Here is a 19,616-nt window from a genome sequence, read left to right as displayed (position 1 = left end):
ACCAATGCAGTCCCAAGGGCGATAACGGGCATTTTCCTCCCGTCTCGCAGCGGTGTGTAACTCATGTTACTAACGCTTCCATACGTAATTTTGGCGTTTTTCAGCTCTTTTATCTTGGCTGCGTAATCTGTATAAGTAAAATCATAAATTAATGAACAAGAAAAACCTCAATGCAATGCAATGTATAAACCGATTTAGATAAAAGAAGAGAAAATATGCTTGTAAAAAAAACCGCGTCTTAAATAAGTTCACCCGTGTGAGAGCTACGGTGTCACAGACAGACAGACACACATATGTGTTATAATGTCTGGATTCACTGGAAAGACTACCTACCGATGAATGGCATTGTATTTTTTGTTAAACCAAACCGCTAATTACCTGTGCAAAATGAAATGCAATAACAAATTTATTTTGCGAAGCTAATGACAATTGTCACAAGAAACACGACAATTGTCACGAAATTCAGATACAGATCTCATTTCCTGTCAAGAATCATCAGCATCATTATCTTCGCAAGCGAAATACCTGTTTTTTGCCGATATAATAAAGTTTCTATTAATAATACAATGATGGTGGCAAACAGGAATACGCCCCGCCCGATTGTAAGCGGTAACCGTAGCCCATGGATGACAGTGACGTCAGCAACAGTGACATTTGTCGAATTGTCACACCTGTCACCGTGGTGAAATAGGCAGGGCGGCCACGGCTCTGAAATCTCCGAATTCCAAAAAGTCCTATAGGTATCGAGTAGCTGCTATTGTAATTCTAACTCTATTCTTCAAGCGGTAAAATTGTTATCTGTATGGAATCTTTTGTTATTAATGAATTTCATTTTGCACACGTACTTAGTGGTTTGGTTTAACAAAAAATAAACAAATGCCATTCATCGGCAGGTAATCTCTTAAGGCCCACTTGCACCATTCCATTAATCCTGGGTTAACCGGTTAAACTTGGTGTTACCATGGTTACCAGTACAATTTGACACTGAGTTAACGGTTTAACCGGTTAGGCCCACTTGCACCATTCCACTAACCCGGGGTTAACCGGTTAAACCTGGAGATGCCATGGTTACCCATACAATTTGACAGTAGGTCAACGGTTTAACCGCTTAACCCCGGGTTAGTGGGATGGTGCAAGTAAGTGTACCTAAGGGCCACTTGCACCATCCCACTAACCCGGGGTTAACCCGTTTAACCGTTAATCCAGTGTCAAATTGTACTGGTAACCATGGTAACTCCTGGTTTAACTGGTTAACCCCGGGTTAGTGGGATGGTGCAAGTAAGTGTACCTAAGGGCCACTTGCACCATCCCACTAACCCGGGGTTAACCCGTTTAACCGTTAATCCAGTGTCAAATTGTACTGGTAACCATGGTAACTCCTGGTTTAACTGGTTAACCCCGGGTTAGTGGAATGGTGCAAGTAAGTGTAAGTGGATGACCATTTTAAAACCATACGATTATACACATAAGCACTTCGCATTAATTCGGAATGTGGGGCTATTCATAAATTACGTCATTTCAAATTAGGGGGGGGGGGTCTGGACATCGGATGACGGTAGCATGAAGTAGGAGGAAATGGGGTCATTTGAAGCATGATTTTGGATGATTATAGGGGGGGGGGGGGTCAAAAATCGATGACGTAATTTATGGACAGCCCCTATGCGGAAAAGCGGGGAGGAGTGCGTACCTACTCAGCGATGGTAAACATTTAGAAAGTATAATTTAAAAAAAAATGTTGAACGAGCGTTAGCTAAGGTCTCCATTTCAGCTAGGGCAGAAATTCTTTCGTATGTCCGAATGTTCTCCTCTGCTGGTCGCAATTCTCAACCGATTCTCGTGAAATTTTGTGAGCAGGTTCATATGGCAGCCGCTTTCATAAAAACTAGTGCCTACGCCAATTCTTGGGATTAGTTGTCAAGCGGACCCCAGGAGCCGTGGCAAAATGCCTGGATAACGCGAGGAAGAAGAATAATAATAATAAATAATAAGTTTTTGTTATGTTTTGTAAGTGTTTTTATATTTTACTTTTATACTCACATTGTAAAACCCTAACCTAAGACCCTAATTGAATAAAGAGAATAAATAATAAATATTATAGGACATTCTTACACAGATTGACCAAGTCCCACAGTAAGCTCAAGAAGGCTTGTGTTGTGGGTACTCAGACAACGATAATATATATATAATATATAAATACTTAAATACACAGAAAACAACCATGACTCAGGAACAAATATCTGTGTCATCATACAAATAAATGCCCTTACTGGGATTCGAACCCAGGACGATCGGCTTCACAGGCAGGATCACTACCCACTAGGCCAGACCGGTCGTCTACATCACTCACTCACTCACTCACTCGAATCACTTAACTTATTTACATTTCAATAAACTTATGACAGTTTTATTCATTAAATAAATATAAAATGTTGTATAAAAACTTATAAACTAAAATTATACTAAATTAATAAAAATACAAAGTTAAACTACAATAAAAAATCGCCCCTCGGCAAGGTGCCGTAGACGCTGGCAGCATTACCTCGCTGAATTGCAATGCTTATGCGCTGTGCGAGGAAGCTGCCAACCCTACGGTCCCCAGTCACATCCACCAGCCTCTTTACTAACGCTCCGAAAAATTTTAGGGCACCGACACCCCACGGACGGAGTGTTTCCACACCAAAAGGGGTAAAACCATGGTCTAATAAAATATGGTCTTCCATTCCCAGAGTGACACGGGCCTACGTCACAATAACATTGCCACTTTATTTCAACATAACATGTTACATGGGTACATTATACCTATGGTTAATAAGTTAAAATATTTCTTTATAATTTTATAATTTTCATTTATATGTATTTTAGCTTAAATTTTACAATAACACGTCATTTTTAATTACTCGTTAGCAATATCTTCCGATTCACGAAAGAAATTTCAGACTTTCGGTTAATTCTGTTTATACTACTGGCAACACAGGATAGCGCTGTGCACATTTGACAATTCGGATGACTAATAACTTCATGCCCTGACCGTCATCCTTGTCGAACGCGTGTTAATTGTTATTTCCTTCTCGCTCAGTGTCAGCAGTCGCAGTGTTTTCCAAACTTTTCACGTCGTAAGCTTGGTAATTAATGTGTAACTGTGAATTAGTTTTTTAAACGTTTGTCTTGTATAGATAAATAAAGTTTAATTTAATACATTAGATTTGTTTTATTTTACTATGTTTCTACATGAATAACTTAAAATTAATGCCGTTAAAATAATTTTCACCGTTGGTTAAAATTCTCCCACATTTCAAAGTTTGAGAACCTGTAAACAGCATGATGACGTAGGCGCGTGTCAGTTAGGTCATACGCGAATCTCGGAATGGAGTACCAGGCGGAGTATATTATTATACCATGGGTAAAACTATATTCTTGGCCGATACGGCTGTACTTAGTCCTTTTCCTTCGCTCAGCCGCATTTATATTTACCTATATCTGCCTCTATCTGCATGCCATTGGTCGCAACGTTGACAGTTTTGACAGTGTTGACAGGTTTGGCGTTGACAGTGTTGACAGGTTTGCTGTTGACAGGTACGCCGTTGACAGTGTTGACAGGTCTGGTGTGGGGGTTCAGAGCGCGGCCGGTGTTTTCAAATTTCACGTTTTCCATTGCTACTGGTGTGAGTTTTCTCTGGAAAAAATATAGTAAATGAGTAAAAATCTAATTCTTTAAATATAAAATATATATACATAGTATAGGGACATTCTAACACAAATTGACTAAGTCCCACGGTAAGCTCAAGAAAGCTTGTGTTGTGGGTACTCAGACAACGATATATATAATATACAAATACTTAAATACATAGAAAACATCCATGACTCAGGAACAAATATCTGTGTTCATCACACAAATAAATGCCTTTACCGGGATTCGAACCCAGGACCATCGGCTTCATAGGCAGGGTCACTACCCATTAGGCCAGACCGGTCTTTGGCTGAGGAATTGGCCGTGGAGAACCCGTAGTACTGTAAGTAAATTTAATTTGATAGCTTCACGTGCGTTTGCGTGATGTCAATTTTTGAATGGGATTTTGATATCTTAATCTAACAAAAAAATTATAACCGACAACATAATAGCCCACTTCAATTAATACTTAGTTAAAAGTTAAAATTACGATACAAGTGCGAGAAGTAGGAAATTGAAACACAACCGAAGGGAGTGTTATAATCGACACGAGTTGCGTAATACCTTTTCGCACGTGTATTGTACAATGTTTTACAGTAAATATGGCACTTTAAATTTTTGACATAGGCACGTATTGTCCTTAATCCCGCCCTAGGGCGGTAAAGTAGCACCATATGTACCTACTGTAAATTTATTATACAACACACTTTCAGTGGTCGTTCTTTGCGACGGTTAAATCTAACTCGAATAGGGGATATTACTGCAATGTTCTGCCGCCAGAGTGCAGCACTACCGACTCAGTAAATTCATAGACTAACTTATACTGTGCCTTAAACTGTTTCTTGACAAGTTTTCACAGACAATAAAATATGACATAGATGCATCAAGGCGGTTTGTTAACATGGGCCTACCGGTAAACGCGAAAATCGAAATTTAGTTATCTGCCTCTTTATCGCTCGAATATGCAAGAGTGATGGAGAGATTAGATAACGAAATTTTGGGTTTCTTGTTTCGCGGTAGGCCATGTGTCAATGTGGTTTTTTTACTGTATGTGCCACAAAGGTGCCACCTACGCTGAGCTTTGCCTAATATTCCCTATTAAAAAATAAAAAATAAAATAGAGTTTGACTGTGGGGTCATCAGTCTGAGTCTCTTCTCTAGTTATTAAATTAATACTGTTTGTGGAGACTGGTCTGTTTAAGCTAACACAAGCTATTATACTTAGTAACTTTATTTTTATTAATTAATTACAGTGAGACGCCTCATTCTGCTCTCGTATGTTTCTTTTCTCTTAATGAATGTATTAATTATACAGGATATTGACTCTTGGAGACCCTATACATCTCTAAGGATAACTTGATAAACTATATAATCTTATAGTTCTGACACCTAGAGACATTTACACCTCTAAATATTATAGATTTTTTTTTTGTGTTTTGTATCTGTATTTTTTATGTAATTAGACATTAAGAGACCATATACATCTCTTAGTAATTGTAATACGTTAGATTGAATTGTTAGTTTTATTTTATAAAATTGTTGATGTTATTATTTTTGCTTGTAATTATGTAAATTCAATGATGACGTGTAAAAGTGCCCTTGTGGCCTATTTGCTTAATAAATGTTGATGTTTGATGTTTGATGTTTGAATAACTTATTGTATGTAATTAAATTACTACAATATATTATTAGGTACCTATCTTAGAGCATTTTAACTGGAGTCGCCTTTAAGAGCTTACCCCTCTGCCGAAAACCTTGCAAAATTGTGCAAACTTTTGTATGGACTGACGTTTACCTGACATGGCTATTTGTACGTTACGTACAAATCATGTAGAAATAGCCTTACATTTGACGTGCCCCTCCCCCGCAAAAGTCGGCAGACTGGTTTGTACAGAAATTGATAGCCAAGGCGTCTCCAGTTACTAAATGCTCTAAGGTACCTATGGATAGTAGCAAAAAGAATAGATAGTATAGAGGGGTCCTGTCATTGTAAATTTTGTAGTCACTGTAAATTTACTGCCATCTATCGACACACGACTAAAACTCAAAATGAAAACGTATAAAGTTATCAACAAATATATATATATAATAAATAATAATAAATAATAAATATTAGGGGACATCTTACACAGATCAAACCTAGCCCCAAACTAAGCAAAGCTTGTACTATGGGTACTAGGCGACGATATACATACTTGTATAGATAAATACATACTTATATACATAGAAAACAACCATGACTCAGGAACAAATATTAGTGTTCATCACACAAATAAATGCCCTTACTGGGATTCGAACCCAGGACCATCGGTTTAGCAGACAGGGTCACTATCCACTAGGCCAGACCGGTCGTCGTATATGGATAAATGATTTTATTATTTTTATATCATTTTGATCCATGTTCATTCACTGATATCTATGTGTTAAAATTGTTAAATATGAAACGGTGTCGTCACGCCATCTAGCCGAGGATAGGCTAAAGGTGTGTGCGGCATCTATTCGAGAATGACTTTTGCTTGAATTCCGAGGCACGTTTTTTCCTTAGACTTTATTCGTCTTAATAGTAGGTATAGTCCGAGGAGAAATAGTAGAAAATTATTAAGGGCGCCACCTCCTACGTAGCTGCAACACTTTAGTATCTGTTTATGTACTATGTAATTTTTTTAGTTCCATTTTATTTAATTTTTACTATTTTATGTCGCATATTTAAACTTGAGAAAGTATAGCTGGTCAAGCAGATCTTGTCAGTAGAAAAAGGCGGCAAATTTGAAAAATGTAGGCGCGAAGGGATATCGTCTCATAGAAAATTTGAATTTCGCGCCTTTTTCTACTGACAAGATTTGCTTGACCATCTATACACCAAAACTCTCTGTAACGAAATTAATATTACCTAATACAGTTTAGCTTATTTATTTAAAATATACTTACGAACACAAACACACATAATAACAAGTGCAATTTCATTTTTTTTTATTATAAGCGTCACAATGCGTTTATATCCAGGAATATTTATTTACCATAATGATTAATGATCACTATATATTTTTTTATTAGGGGTAGCCTTAAAAAGTCATAGTGACAGCTAAGTTTAGCGAGACTTAAAAATGAACTGATTAAAAGTAAATTTATCTGTTTCGAAGTAAATTACCATTGTAATTAAGGAACAAAGGAATATATTATGAGGTATTTTTCCTCCTGATAGGTAAAAAAACCGGACAAGTGCGGGTCGGACTCGCCCACCGAGGGTTCCGTACTTTTTTACTCCGAAATCAAGCAAAGTTACTATCCGGTATCCGGTTGTTGTTATAGCGCTATAGCGGCAACAGAAATACATCTCATCTAGGGCTTGCAAATATTCGAAACTTTCAGGTATTCAAATATTCGACTTTTTCTGACGACATATTCGAATATTCGAATAATTATTCTAATATTATAAAAAATAAGAAAAAGAACGAGAAATCGGTTTATTATCGTTTTATTCAAAAGCTTTTTTCACATATTGCTAAAACTAATGATATTTTGCAGAAATTAACTAGATTTTATCATCCTACTAATATGAGATGCCCACATTTATAAAAACAAGAAAACGCCAAAATAAGACGTATTCAATATTTCTAGATAAAACTTTTATTATAAATGCGTCGTTGCGTGAAATAATATAACTTTAACCCTCCAAACACCTAGGTATGTAAGATATTTTTTTTAGTAGGTAATTATTTTTTGATTTAAATTAACTTGTAGTCACTCAGAGGCCTGTAAAAAGGCATGTACCTAATTCCATTGTATTTTGAATCTTTATTGACTTTGTTTGTTTTGGCAAGTTTTTATTCCAAAGGTCGACTTAATTATATAATATTGGAATATTTAAGGGAAAAAGTTAGTTGACTACTGGGTGGACTATTCGTTAGCTAAAGGTGCATAGTTAGATTACCTACTTGGGCAGGTTTGGTATGATCAAATTTGAGAATTGCGATAAGTGCGGGCAAGGTTTAGTCTTCAAAAAATCGCTTAACGCACGCTTGCACTGAATAAACAGAATGACCTTTATAACTTAAAACTTACGCACCGTAAAAATAACATACTTTTTGATTTCGTTTTCTTTCAAATTGAGTTAAGTTTCACTGTATTCACGAAGTCTATCGAGAGGAATACAGTAAAAATATTATTTCCTTCGTATTTGGGTACCTATCGTTCCTCATTCACTGTAAATACCCGGAAAATACACAGAAACTGTAACTACAGCGGATGAAATAGATTTTTTATACTAATAAAAAATATTCGAATATTCGAAACCTGAGCGGCCGAATATTCGAATATCAAAACAGGTCGAATATTCGACAAATTCGAATATTCGAATATTCGAATTGCAAGCCCTAATCTCATCTGAAAATTTTAAGACAGACGGACGGACAGACGGACTGACAGACAGACGGACAGAGGAGTCTTAGTAATAGGGTCCCGTTTTTACCCTTTGTGCCGTTGGGTACATCATCGATACCTCATTCAATATAAGGTCTTGTTTCTACGATTGTATTTTTTAGACACCACGGTTTCGCAGTAAGCGAATCGATTCTCGCACATTCAAGTGTGGAGCGGGCTTAAGGCCTCATTTGCACGAGCGCTTTTTCAACGCGCTTGAATTCGACCGCACGCTAAATTCGATTTAACGGCCCTCACTTAAAGTCGAAAATCCATCAACGCTTGATAAAAAGCTTAATCGAATTTAAACTGTTGTGAGACATTAACATTGAGTAATTTTACGGTTTAGACTTTGTTTTAAGTCACTCGCTCGACATGAAACATGTCGCGCGAGTGACTTAAAACAAGTGAGTCTAAACCGTAAAATTATTCAATAAAAAGCTTAAATTTGCAAAAGAGTGCTTTAAATTCAACGGTATTATAATGAAGATTTCTGCAAGGTAGCCTCGACGTCCCCAACTATACTTGGTCAAGCTGATCTTGTCAGTAGAAAAAGGCGGCAAATTTGAAAAATGTAGGCGCGAAGCGATATCGTCTCATAGAAAATTTGAATTTCGCGCCTTTTTCTACTGACAAAATTTGCTTGACCATCTATATATAAGTTGGTCGTTTTGTGGAATACCCTAACTATTGTATTGTATTGTTGTGTGTTGTGTTGTGTTGTGTTGTTGTGTGTTGTGTTGTGTTGTGTTGTGTTGTGTTGTGTTGTGTTGTGTTGTGTTGTGGTGTGTTGTGTTGTGTTGTATTGTATTGTATATCGATATAAATTACTCACCTCGAACAAGGCAATTTTCTCCGACACCGACCTCTTTCTAGGCCTCTCTTTCGCACTTATAACTTCTGCCTCTTTCGGCCTCACATCATCTAGCAACTCTGACGAATTCATTCTCACAATCATCTTCTTGACTTTTCCTTTCACGGCATCTCCTAAGTCCAACTCTGCTGTTGATTTGGCTTTTATCATACTTGTGCCTTCATAAGATTTGAGTCTATTTATTTTTTCTTTCACTGGAAGGAAATCTGTAAGAGCATCTGTGCTTTTCCATTTTTCTTTACTGTAATCATTATTAGGTCTAATTTTGTTAATTAGTGCTGACTCATTATTGTCGTCATCTTTAAGAAACTGGCCCTTTGGTTTGTTTTCTTTTTCTATTTTAACGTCGCCTTCTGCATCGATTCTTTCTTCTGATTTGTTATAATTATCATCATTTCTACTAATATCTGTTAATCCAGTATCATTATTCACAATATTTAGACGTTTTGGTTCAGTTTCAGTTGGTTCTATATTATTCATTCTATCATTATCAAAGTTATCATAAGTGATTATATTTTCATTCAAATTTTCTACAACCGTTACTTGCTCCTCGTTGTTGTCAACAACTTCAACTGGTTTCATAACATCAATAGTAACAACTGTATGTTTGTTTGTGTGTACGCCTTTAGGTGGTAGAACATCATGAACTGTCTTATTTTCGGTTTTATTGAGTCGCGAATCGTCAAAGTTATCATAAGTGACTATATTTTCTTTCAAATTTTCTACAACCGTTACTTGCTCCTCGTTATTGTCAACAACTTCAACTGGTTTCATAACATCAATGGTAACAATTGTATGTTCGTTTGTATGTACGCCTTTAGGTGGTAGAACATGATGAACTATCTTATTTTCGGTTTTATTGAGTCGAGAATCGTCAAAGTTATCATAAGTGACTATATTTTCTTTCAAATTTTCTACAACCGTTACTTGCTCCTCGTTATTGTCAACAACTTCAACTGGTTTCATAACATCAATAGTAACAACTGTATGTTTGTTTGTGTGTAAGCCTTTAGGTGGTAGAACATCATGAACTATATTATTTTCGGTTTTATTGAGTCGAGAATCGTCAAGGTTATCATAAGTGACTATATTTTCTTTCAAATTTTCTACAACCGTTACTTGCTCCTCGTTATTGTCAACAACTTCAACTGGTTTCATAACATCAATGGTAACAATTGTATGTTCGTTTGTATGTACGCCTTTAGGTGGTAGAACATGATGAACTATCTTATTTTCGGTTTTATTGAGTCGAGAATCGTCAAAGTTATCATACATAACTATATTTTCTTTCAAAATCTCTACAATTGGTAATTCTTCTTCATTATTAGTTATAACCTCAGCAGGTCTCACGATATCAACAGTAACAATAGTATGTTTATCTGTGTCTACGCCTCTGGGCTTAAGGACTTCTTGTACTATTTTTGGTGAGTGTTTTATTTCTTCGCTAATAGTTCGTACTGGTTTTGAATATTTGTGTGTTAATGTTTTGGGTTTTGGAGGTCCTGGGTCTCCACGCTGAAAACAAAGTAAGATTAATTAATTCTTAACTACTATGCTTTTAGTTAATTCCAATTTTATCTATAATATTCCTTATATCTTACCTCAAACATTGCAATTTTAGAAAGGACTGACTTCTTTTTAGGAATATCGTCTATTTCTTTCTTTGCATCTATAACTTCTTTATCAATATTTTTATCAGTGTGCTCAGTGTTAGGACTTTCTTGTGAAGTAAGTCTTTTCAGAATTCTACTAACTTTACCCTTCGGTATATCTTCTTCTATTTTTGGTACATTATTTGGTTTTGTTTCTTCTTTCCCCTCCCTTCCCTTCGGTATATCTTCTTCTATTTTTGGTACATTATTTGGTTTTGTTTCTTCTTTCCCCTCCCTTCCCTTCGGTGTATCTTCTTCTATTTTTGGTACATTGTTTGGTTTTGTTTTTTCTTTCCCCTCCCTTCCCTTCGGTATATGTTCTTCTATTTTTGGTACATTATTTGGTTTTGTTTCTTCTTTACCCTCCCTTCCCCTCGGTATATCTTCTTCTATTTTTGGTACATTATTTGGTTTTGTTTCTTCTTTCCCCTCCCTTCCCTTCGGTATATGTTCTTCTATTTTTGGTACATTATTTGGTTTTGTTTCTTCTTTCCCCTTCGGTATATCTTCTTCTATTTTTGGTACATTATTTGGTTTTGTTTCTTCTTTTGGTGGCTTGTCAATATATCTGGATTTGGTACTTTCTTCAATATTACTAGTATTTTTCAATAAATTATAAGATTTTAAATCATTGTCAGGATATACTATACGATTGATTTTATTCTGATCAATTGGGTCTTCATTTGTGATTGATACTTTAATAGAGTCTTTTTCATCTTTCAAATTAATTTCTTCCGTAGAATTATTAGGGATGTCAGTATTATTTTCTTCAGATAAATATAAATTATCTACCATTTCGTGCTTATTATCTATTGTCGGGATATACATATCATCTGATATTTCAGGTGGGTGGGTAGGTTTTCTTTCTATAAACTTAATATCTTCACTATCGTGTTTCGGTGGTTCTTCAGCAGGTTTATCTATAACAGCTACTTTGACAGTTTCTAGTTCAGGCGTTGTCACATTTTGATTTTTTTCTTCTAATGATATGTTTCGGGCAGATATTCCGAATATTCCAACTTTCACTAATTCAGAATCTGGAGTTGGAATCGTATTATAATCTGGTATTAGAGGTGGGGATTCCGTTTCGATGTAACGATCCTCGTCATTTTCGTCATTATTATTTACCTCAACAGCATTTTCACTGTTAGTATTATTATCAGATACTTGTACTCTATTATTTTCCGTAACGTTATTTGGTTTATCAATGTCTTCTTTCTTCACTGTACTCGTATTTGCCTCTTGATCGCCTATTGAAGTAGATTTATTTATGATACCGGTTTTGAGTGACAATCTTCTTTCGAGTTGTCCGGGTAACTTTACGTCATGTGAACTCCTGCGTCTAAGTAATGGTATTTTAGAATATCTCGCCTTATCAATTGGTTCTAATTTAACCTGCTCTATCGGTGCATCGTCATATTGATGAACTATTTCTTCAAACTTAATTTCAAGCTTCTCAGGGTCTTTAACTTTAATTTCTAGGATCTCCTCAGGTAGACTTGCCGCATCATTGTCAACTATTTCATCATAAAGTTTATCAAATTCATCATCTAACTTTTCAATTGGCTCTGTTTTAACTGGTTCATCTTTAATTCCGTCATCTTTCTTTGTTATTTTATAGTGATCTTTACTCAATACTGGTATTCTGTCTTTTCTTGTGGCTCTCTTCAGATTAGTTTTGACTAGCGTTTCATCTTTGGCTTCTGTTACCGGCTCACTTTCTGTGTTAACAGGTCGACCTTCTGATGGAGGATTTTTCTTTGCAACAGGTATTCTGTTATTTAGTTTGGAAGTACGGCGTGGTTTTTCTGGTGCCTGAAATGCAAAAAAATGTTAGAAGTCATTTGTTTTATTAGGGCGCAAAGTTGGTGCATTATTTAGTTACGCATTTTTTGTAATTTACATCAATTGAGTTGGCGGATAACGATGCGACTGTAGGTATGGATTAGAGATGCGCAAAACGCTTCACTGAGTTGAAAAGATTGATTTATATCTTTCGCTCGCGGTGATATGTATCACTCATTTCGTTCATTTCGCTCGAGATGAGATAAGTGCGACCAAGATGGCGAATCACGCGATACGATCCCGCCATGTTTTCCCGACACCCCCGAATTCTTCCGACCCCTCCGAAACCTATTCGCATCGTCTCACTCTCTCGTCACGCTCGGCCGGCTCATTCGAATTATGAGTGGGAAAGAGCGATGAGTTACTGAGCGAAATGAGCGAATGGTAGTAACTAAATTCAACGACAGATTGAACAACTTTATTCACCTCTCTTTTACTCTTCTGCTCATCGGCATCTCTTTTCTCTTTCAGCACGCGTTCGGCCGCCGGTTTGAACCTGGACACGGGTATTCTGGTTGGGGGCTTGGTATCACCTGGTGTTGAATCTATAGAAAATAATTGAGTGAAATATAGTCTGTATCTTTAGGCATTTAAATAAAAGTAAACAAACAATTTGTACATTTTCGGGTAGTTATAACATTTATTGGTACAACCAAACACAAAACCACCTGGATCTGTCACTGAACGACCTGACTTTAACCCATAGTCTAATAAAACATGGTCTTCCATTCCCAGAGTGACACGGGCCTACGTCACAACAACATGGCCGCTATATATAGCGCTATCGCATATTATCATATAGCGCTGTCGCATGATGACGTAGGCCCGTGTCAGTTAGGTGACCTAGAAAAGACGGGAATGGAGTACCAGGCGGAGTATATTATTATACCATGACTTTAACCTACAATATTTGATCGTGTAATGTTTTCATCTACCCTCAACTGGCTTAAGGAGCCTTTTGAGGGTAGATTTTGTTTACTTTTATTTAAATACCTAAAGATACAGAGTATAGTTGTTGCACGCGTCCATAGGCTGCGGTAATCGCCATGCACTTCCATTGGAGTGTCTGTACTTCTGTTTGTCACAATAAGCGCCGCGAACCGTAGCAATATTTTCATGTAAAAAAGTATTATCCTATCTGTCACCTTGAGGTCTTCGTGAACTCTACAATAAAACGGAATCCGTGCGTAGCTCCCATCTCAAAGGCCGGCAACGCATTTACAACCCGTCTGGTCTTGCGAGTGTCCAATGGCCGACGGTATAGGATGACTCACGTTAGACCGGGCCGTGTCCGGCGCTTACTTTTCTATGACATGACAGGCGATCACGTGATGCTTTCCATAGAGAACGATGCGCCGGAAGCTCCGGGTGGGACACGGCCCGATCTAACGTGAGTCATCCTTAAATTCGGTAATCACTAACCATCAGGTTCGTCTACAAGTTTGCTTCCTATATCATCACTACACCTTAAAGTCCCCCGCCGTGTCTGTCTGTTTGTGTGTTTGTATGTTCGCAATAAACTCAAAAACCACTGAACGGGTTCTCATGCGGTTTTTACCTATCAATAGAATGATTCTTGAGGAAGGTTTATGTGTATAATGTGTAACCCGTGCGAAGCGTAGTAGTCACCTGCAATATTATGTTACACAACGAAGGCCGCAAAAATATCTGACACGACCTTATTTGTAGAGCCATATATTAAGAGCCTGTTACATATTTTTGGCTGGTTGGCACTGGCAGTATCCAATGAGGATTACCTCCACCTCTGACAAAAAAAAACATGAACCTATAGTTTTTTTAGCATTACAAAGAAGGTAAGCGATCTTGACAAGTCTTTTAATTGAAAAACGCTTTTTAAAAATCAGTAACTTATGAAAGCAGAAGAATATAAATGATTGTATTACCTACGAGCCTACGAGTAACTAGATTCATAATTGTTACATATTTGCCGTGACATTTTTAAAATGTGTTTTTCAATATTTTAATTGAAAGGTTAAAAATCAGTATGGCAGAAGAACATAAATGATCGTATTAGATTCATAATTGTTACATATTTGCCGTGACTTTTGCTGCACGTTTTAAAACGTGTTTTTCAATTAAAAGACACATCAATATTGTTTACCTTATTTCTAATGCTAAAAAAACGAACTATACATACTAACCTGTTTTGCCTATAGGAGGTTCGTGTTCACTAGGTGGTCTGATGTGATGCGGCGAGCGTATAACTTCTTCTTGTAAGCCCATATAGATCGGCTTCGTCACCATGTCCCGAAGGTCAACCCATTCTATCTGGCCAGCCTGAAATCAATCGTTTTAGTGTTTATAATATATAAGCACGCAAAAGGACGTCAAGTGGTGCCAACTCTAATAATTGCTCGGGGCAATGCTGAGCGTAACGGAGCCGAGAAAGCCCGAAAGGAGGAGTGTCCCCCCACTGGTATAACACGAAAACGTATTTAATTACACAAACTGGTCTACCGCGATATAATTTCACTTGCTTGCTCTGTGTGGACGTGTATAGTTCGTTTTTTTAGCATTAGTAATAAGGTAAACAATCTTGATGTGTCTTTTTATTGAAAATCACGTTTTAAAAATAAGTCACGGCAAATATGTAACAATTATGAATCTAATACGATCAATTGTATTCTTCTGCTTTCATAAGTAATAGTTACTGATTTTTAAAAAGCGTTTTTCAATTAAAAGACATGTCAAGATCGCTTACCTTCTTTCAAGTTCTTTCTAATGCTAAAAAAAAACGAACTACTTATAGCTTCCATGCTGATGGGGCCACGGTCACTGTGATACTATGAATTTCACGACACTAATTACCTCTTTCACGAAATTACTTTCGCATATATCGAAAACTACTTTCGTGAAACTGATTTCAATATGCATGACACTAATGTCGTAATATACAGGGTGATTCAGGAGACGTGAGCAGGACTAACACTGCGCATATCGTTAATTATAAGCAACTGTTTCGTATCAGTATTAGTGAGGTTAACGTTAATTTTCTAGTCGTGTTGAAAAAAAAAGTTATTAATTTTTTTACGACATGCATGGTCACCCTAAAATTAGAATACTAAACTACCGATATTCTGTGTCAAACTGAATGTCATTACTGTCATCACGCTCTGGTTACTTTTGAAAACTCGTATCTCACTCAAGTTTGACAGTTTATTTTCTTCGTAATCAAAATGCCATTACGGTTAAAGAGGTTTTATGTTTATTAATTAGGGCCTGTAGGGTGACCATGATTGTTGAGAATTAAATTTGCCCTCACCAAAAAGTTAAAAAAATAGGAAAAAGTGTGGTTGTTTCTCCTAAATACGACGGTGATCGATCAATTATCAGTTACTGAGTGTGCAGGATTAGTCCTGCTCACGTCTCATGAATCACCCTGTATATAAATTCTGCTTTAGGGCATTTAATAATTTCTCTGAGCTACCTACTTGGCTATATTGGTAAGACAAAGTTTCTTGTTCCCATAAGTAGCTAAGTACCGTAAAATGGGGTGAGTAGGGATTGCGAGGAGAGTCGGGTAATGAATGGGGAGAGAAGGGGTGTCAGAGGTATGAGATGGTTTTTAAAGGCTACTGCTATAATGTATTCCTATTACAAATGGAGCTATTAATAATAAAAAAAATCGATTCAACAACGTTTCAAAATCACCTTGTGAATGAAATCCCATCTCACCCCAAATACGAGGGACTACGGGGTGAGGGGTGAGGATTTTGTGTTTATCGTTAAAGTTATGAAATGGAACTACCTAAAATCATAAAAAAACTAAAATACAATCGGCCGGAACATTTATTAATAAAATTAAGTTTGCATGAAATGTAAAACTAAAATGTTGTCGAGGTTTGAATGTCAGTTTTGTCCATGCTCACCCCATTTTACGGTACCTACTTTTAATTTGTGTCTCATAGGGCAAAGCAAAAAAATAATCATTTAATCTTCTCTACGTATGGGTATGTTTATGTTTACGAGTATATTAGGTACATGTGTTTTATATCTTAAATTCGAATGTTTTGAGCCGATTTTGATGAATGGGATCATATAATCCTCATGATAGTCATAATTTAATAATTTGGGGGCTAGGCTACATTTTGCTTCGTTTAAAAAATAAGTTTAGGTTATGCCAGGGGTAGGAAACTAGAGCGTTCGGGCATTCTCGGCTCCGTTCGGCTCAGCATTGCTCCGAGCAATTATTAGGGTTGGCACAACTTGAGGTCCCTTTGCGTGCACAACCACAGATAACATAATTACTTAATACGAGTAATTTTGGCAACCCTAATTACCCGAAAGGGATAGTGCCATACATAAGAAAGGTTATAATTGGTTATAATTGGTACGAAATTCTACATCTTCTGCAGAAAATTACGTTTACGGGCACGCCTTAAGGATGACCCACATTAGACCGGGCCGTGTCCGGGTCGGAGCTTCCGGCGCATCGTTTTCTATGGAAAGTACCACGTGATCGCCTGTCATGTCATAGAAAAGTAAGCCCCGGAAGCTCCGGCCCGGACACGGCCCGGTCTAACGTGAGTCATCCTTTATGGTAGAAAATAAAACAATTCTTCTTTTCACTCTTTATTCATCAATATTTATACTCAAACCGCTGAATCTGAGTAACAACAGTCTTCCCCGGTTTTACCTCTTTCTTAAACAAGTGTTGGAACTCGACAGAGATATCCTCTGTCACTGTCTTTTTCTGGAACTTTAAACCTTCTTTACCGAAGTCGGATTCCACAGTTTTGACCGTAATGACGGGCGCGTAAGTTTCGACCGTATCCCCTTGTTTTAAGGTTAGTTTTCCGTCACTTACGTTTTGAACTGTTTCGAGTCTCGGCTCCTTGGTGTCAACGGTTGGTTCCGAAGCTTCTCGTAGTTTCTGTTGCCCTGGTACTTCGCTTTCGATGTCTGTTGGCCGTAGGTTTTCTATTTTGAGGGTATGTTTCTCCATTTTTGGTCTGTAAGAAATATAGATGGTCAAGCAAATCTTGTCAGTAGAAAAAGGTGCGAAATTCAAATTTTCTATGAAACGATATCCCTTCGCGCCTACATTTTTCAAATTTGCCGCCTTTTTCTACTGACAAGATCTGCTTGACCAGCTTATAGCAAAGAATTGATCAGTGTTTCTCAAACTTATTCATGACGCGACTCCCTTATAATTCGCTGTTTTTTTAGCATTAGAAAAAAGGTAAACAATCTTGATGTGTCTTTTAATTGAAAAACACGTTTTATAAATAAGTCACGACAAATATGTAACAATTATGAATCTAATACGATCATGTATATTCTTCTGCTTTCATAAGTAATATATATATAGTTACTGATTTTTAAAAAGCGTTTTTCAATTTAAAAGACATGTCAAGATCGCTTACCTTCTTTCTAATGCTAAAGAAACGAAACATAGTACTATACAAAATGTTTCGATTATGTATTTAATACAGTGTGCAGTCAAGCGTGAGTCGGACTTAATGTACGGAACCCTTGAAACGCGAGTCCGACTCGCATTTGGCCGGTTTTTGATAGTACCTTCTCAAGACGTTTTTAAAGTAGACCATAGTCTAATAAAACATGGTCTTCTATTCCCAGAGTGACACAGGCCTACGTCACAATAACATGGCCGCTATATATAGCGCTATCGCATATTATCATATAGCGCTGTCGCATGATGACGTAGGCTTGTGTCAGTTAGGTGACCTAGAAAAGACGGGAATGGAGTACCAGGCGGAGTATATTATTATACCATGAAGTAGACTAAATTTGCTACAATACGAGAGTAGAATTTGTCTCTGTAGATCTAATAGTTTCCGAGCTCGCCAGGTCCAATCTATAAGTTTAGTAGGAAATGTATGAACTCCTCAATATGTAATCAATGGGTCTCTATTGTTTCCCATAAAGTTTCAAGTCATAATGTATTGTTTGTCCGCATTTTCGTTAGTCATAATTTGTTTTTTTTTCAGAAACGCGTAACTTTTCAGGATTATCATCCTGGTACATTACATGACATTATGACTTTCAACAATTATGTCAAACAAAGGGATCCGGTAATCAATATGTAAACAGGCCCTAAGGCTGTACACGCTCGTAGGGGCCTTATCAGAAAAAATATATACTTATTGATTATCTTCGAAATGGAGTAAATTAGAATACCGGTGTCTTTGAGAAAGTTACTTGATTTAAGCTCAGGAACGCACCCTTGAAATTAAAGGAAAAAAAAACACGGTTTAACCTCCTGAGTCCCCCTTGTCATTCTTGCAGTTTTGAATTTGGAACCTTCTTGTACTCCATTTTAATTCAAAATTCCGTTTGGATTAAATCCTTTATAAGGGCCTCATGGATTCAGGAGGGTATACTTGCTAGAGACGTCAAAATGGTATAGTCCTTTCTAGGGGCCCACTGATTAACAGTCCGCCGGACGGTATCGGCCTGTCAGTTAGAACAATATTTTGACAGTTCCGAACAACTGACAGGCCGATACCGTCCGGCGGAATGTTAATCAGTGGGCGTTTTAATGCTATAAAAACGAGGTATATTAGGTAGAGGGTTGAGAACTTCTTTAAAACGATTAATTAGTAAATAATTCTACTCACTCTTTCATTAGGAACTTCAGCAGCCGACTGTGACCAATATCCATTAAATTATCAATAGATAAGCATGTTGCACTCCTACCATTATCATTATCACTTAAAAGATATTTAATTCAGTATGTTGTTAAATTGATTATTCAGTCTATACATAATATATATGTATCAATAGAACAGTTGCGATATCTGTTTGTGTAGTCGCGTTTTTTCGACAAAATAGTGTTTAGTTATAAGTTTATAAAATACATAAGTATGTACCGTAAAATGGGGTGAGTTGGGTGAAATTTGACTTTCAAACCTCGATAAAATTTTATTTTTACATGTGAAAACTGAATGGTGTATATTATGTCGCAGTCAAAAGTGTGAACTGGTCAAAAGAACTTTTAACCGACAAAAACAGGCAAAACTGCTTTTGACTGAGCATGTTGGTCAAAAGTAGTTTTACCTGAAAATCATTGGTTAATAGTAATTGTGACTGTTACTATCAGTCAAAAGTACTCCCAGAAATAGGTAGGTTAGGGTTATTTTTTTTTGCTACGCCCTAAAAACGAAACTGCTGCCAG

The 19,616-nt window shown here is 36.8% G+C and overlaps 1 protein-coding gene across 1 annotated transcript in view; it reads right to left on the bottom strand.

Moving 5' to 3' along the window:
- Window positions 1-19,194, bottom strand: part of LOC134803078 (uncharacterized) — a 31,050-nt gene extending 11,856 nt beyond the window's left edge. Inside the window, exons 1-8 of the mRNA XM_063775785.1 lie at window positions 19,060-19,194; window positions 17,064-17,430; window positions 14,620-14,755; window positions 12,884-13,002; window positions 10,562-12,427; window positions 8,922-10,475; window positions 3,472-3,673; window positions 3-127 (exon numbers count right to left, since the gene is read on the bottom strand). Coding sequence (XP_063631855.1) covers window positions 3-127; window positions 3,472-3,673; window positions 8,922-10,475; window positions 10,562-12,427; window positions 12,884-13,002; window positions 14,620-14,755; window positions 17,064-17,430; window positions 19,060-19,103 — 4,413 coding nt within the window. The 5' untranslated portion in view covers window positions 19,104-19,194. The remainder of the gene's footprint in view (window positions 1-2; window positions 128-3,471; window positions 3,674-8,921; window positions 10,476-10,561; window positions 12,428-12,883; window positions 13,003-14,619; window positions 14,756-17,063; window positions 17,431-19,059) is intronic.
- Between the last annotated feature and the right edge of the window lie 422 nt (window positions 19,195-19,616).

This window comes from Cydia splendana, chromosome 26 (genome assembly GCF_910591565.1).
Source record: "Cydia splendana chromosome 26, ilCydSple1.2, whole genome shotgun sequence".
NCBI lineage: Eukaryota > Metazoa > Arthropoda > Insecta > Lepidoptera > Tortricidae > Cydia > Cydia splendana.
Note: the sequence above shows the minus strand (reverse complement) of the source record. Positions and strands in the feature narration are given on the sequence as shown.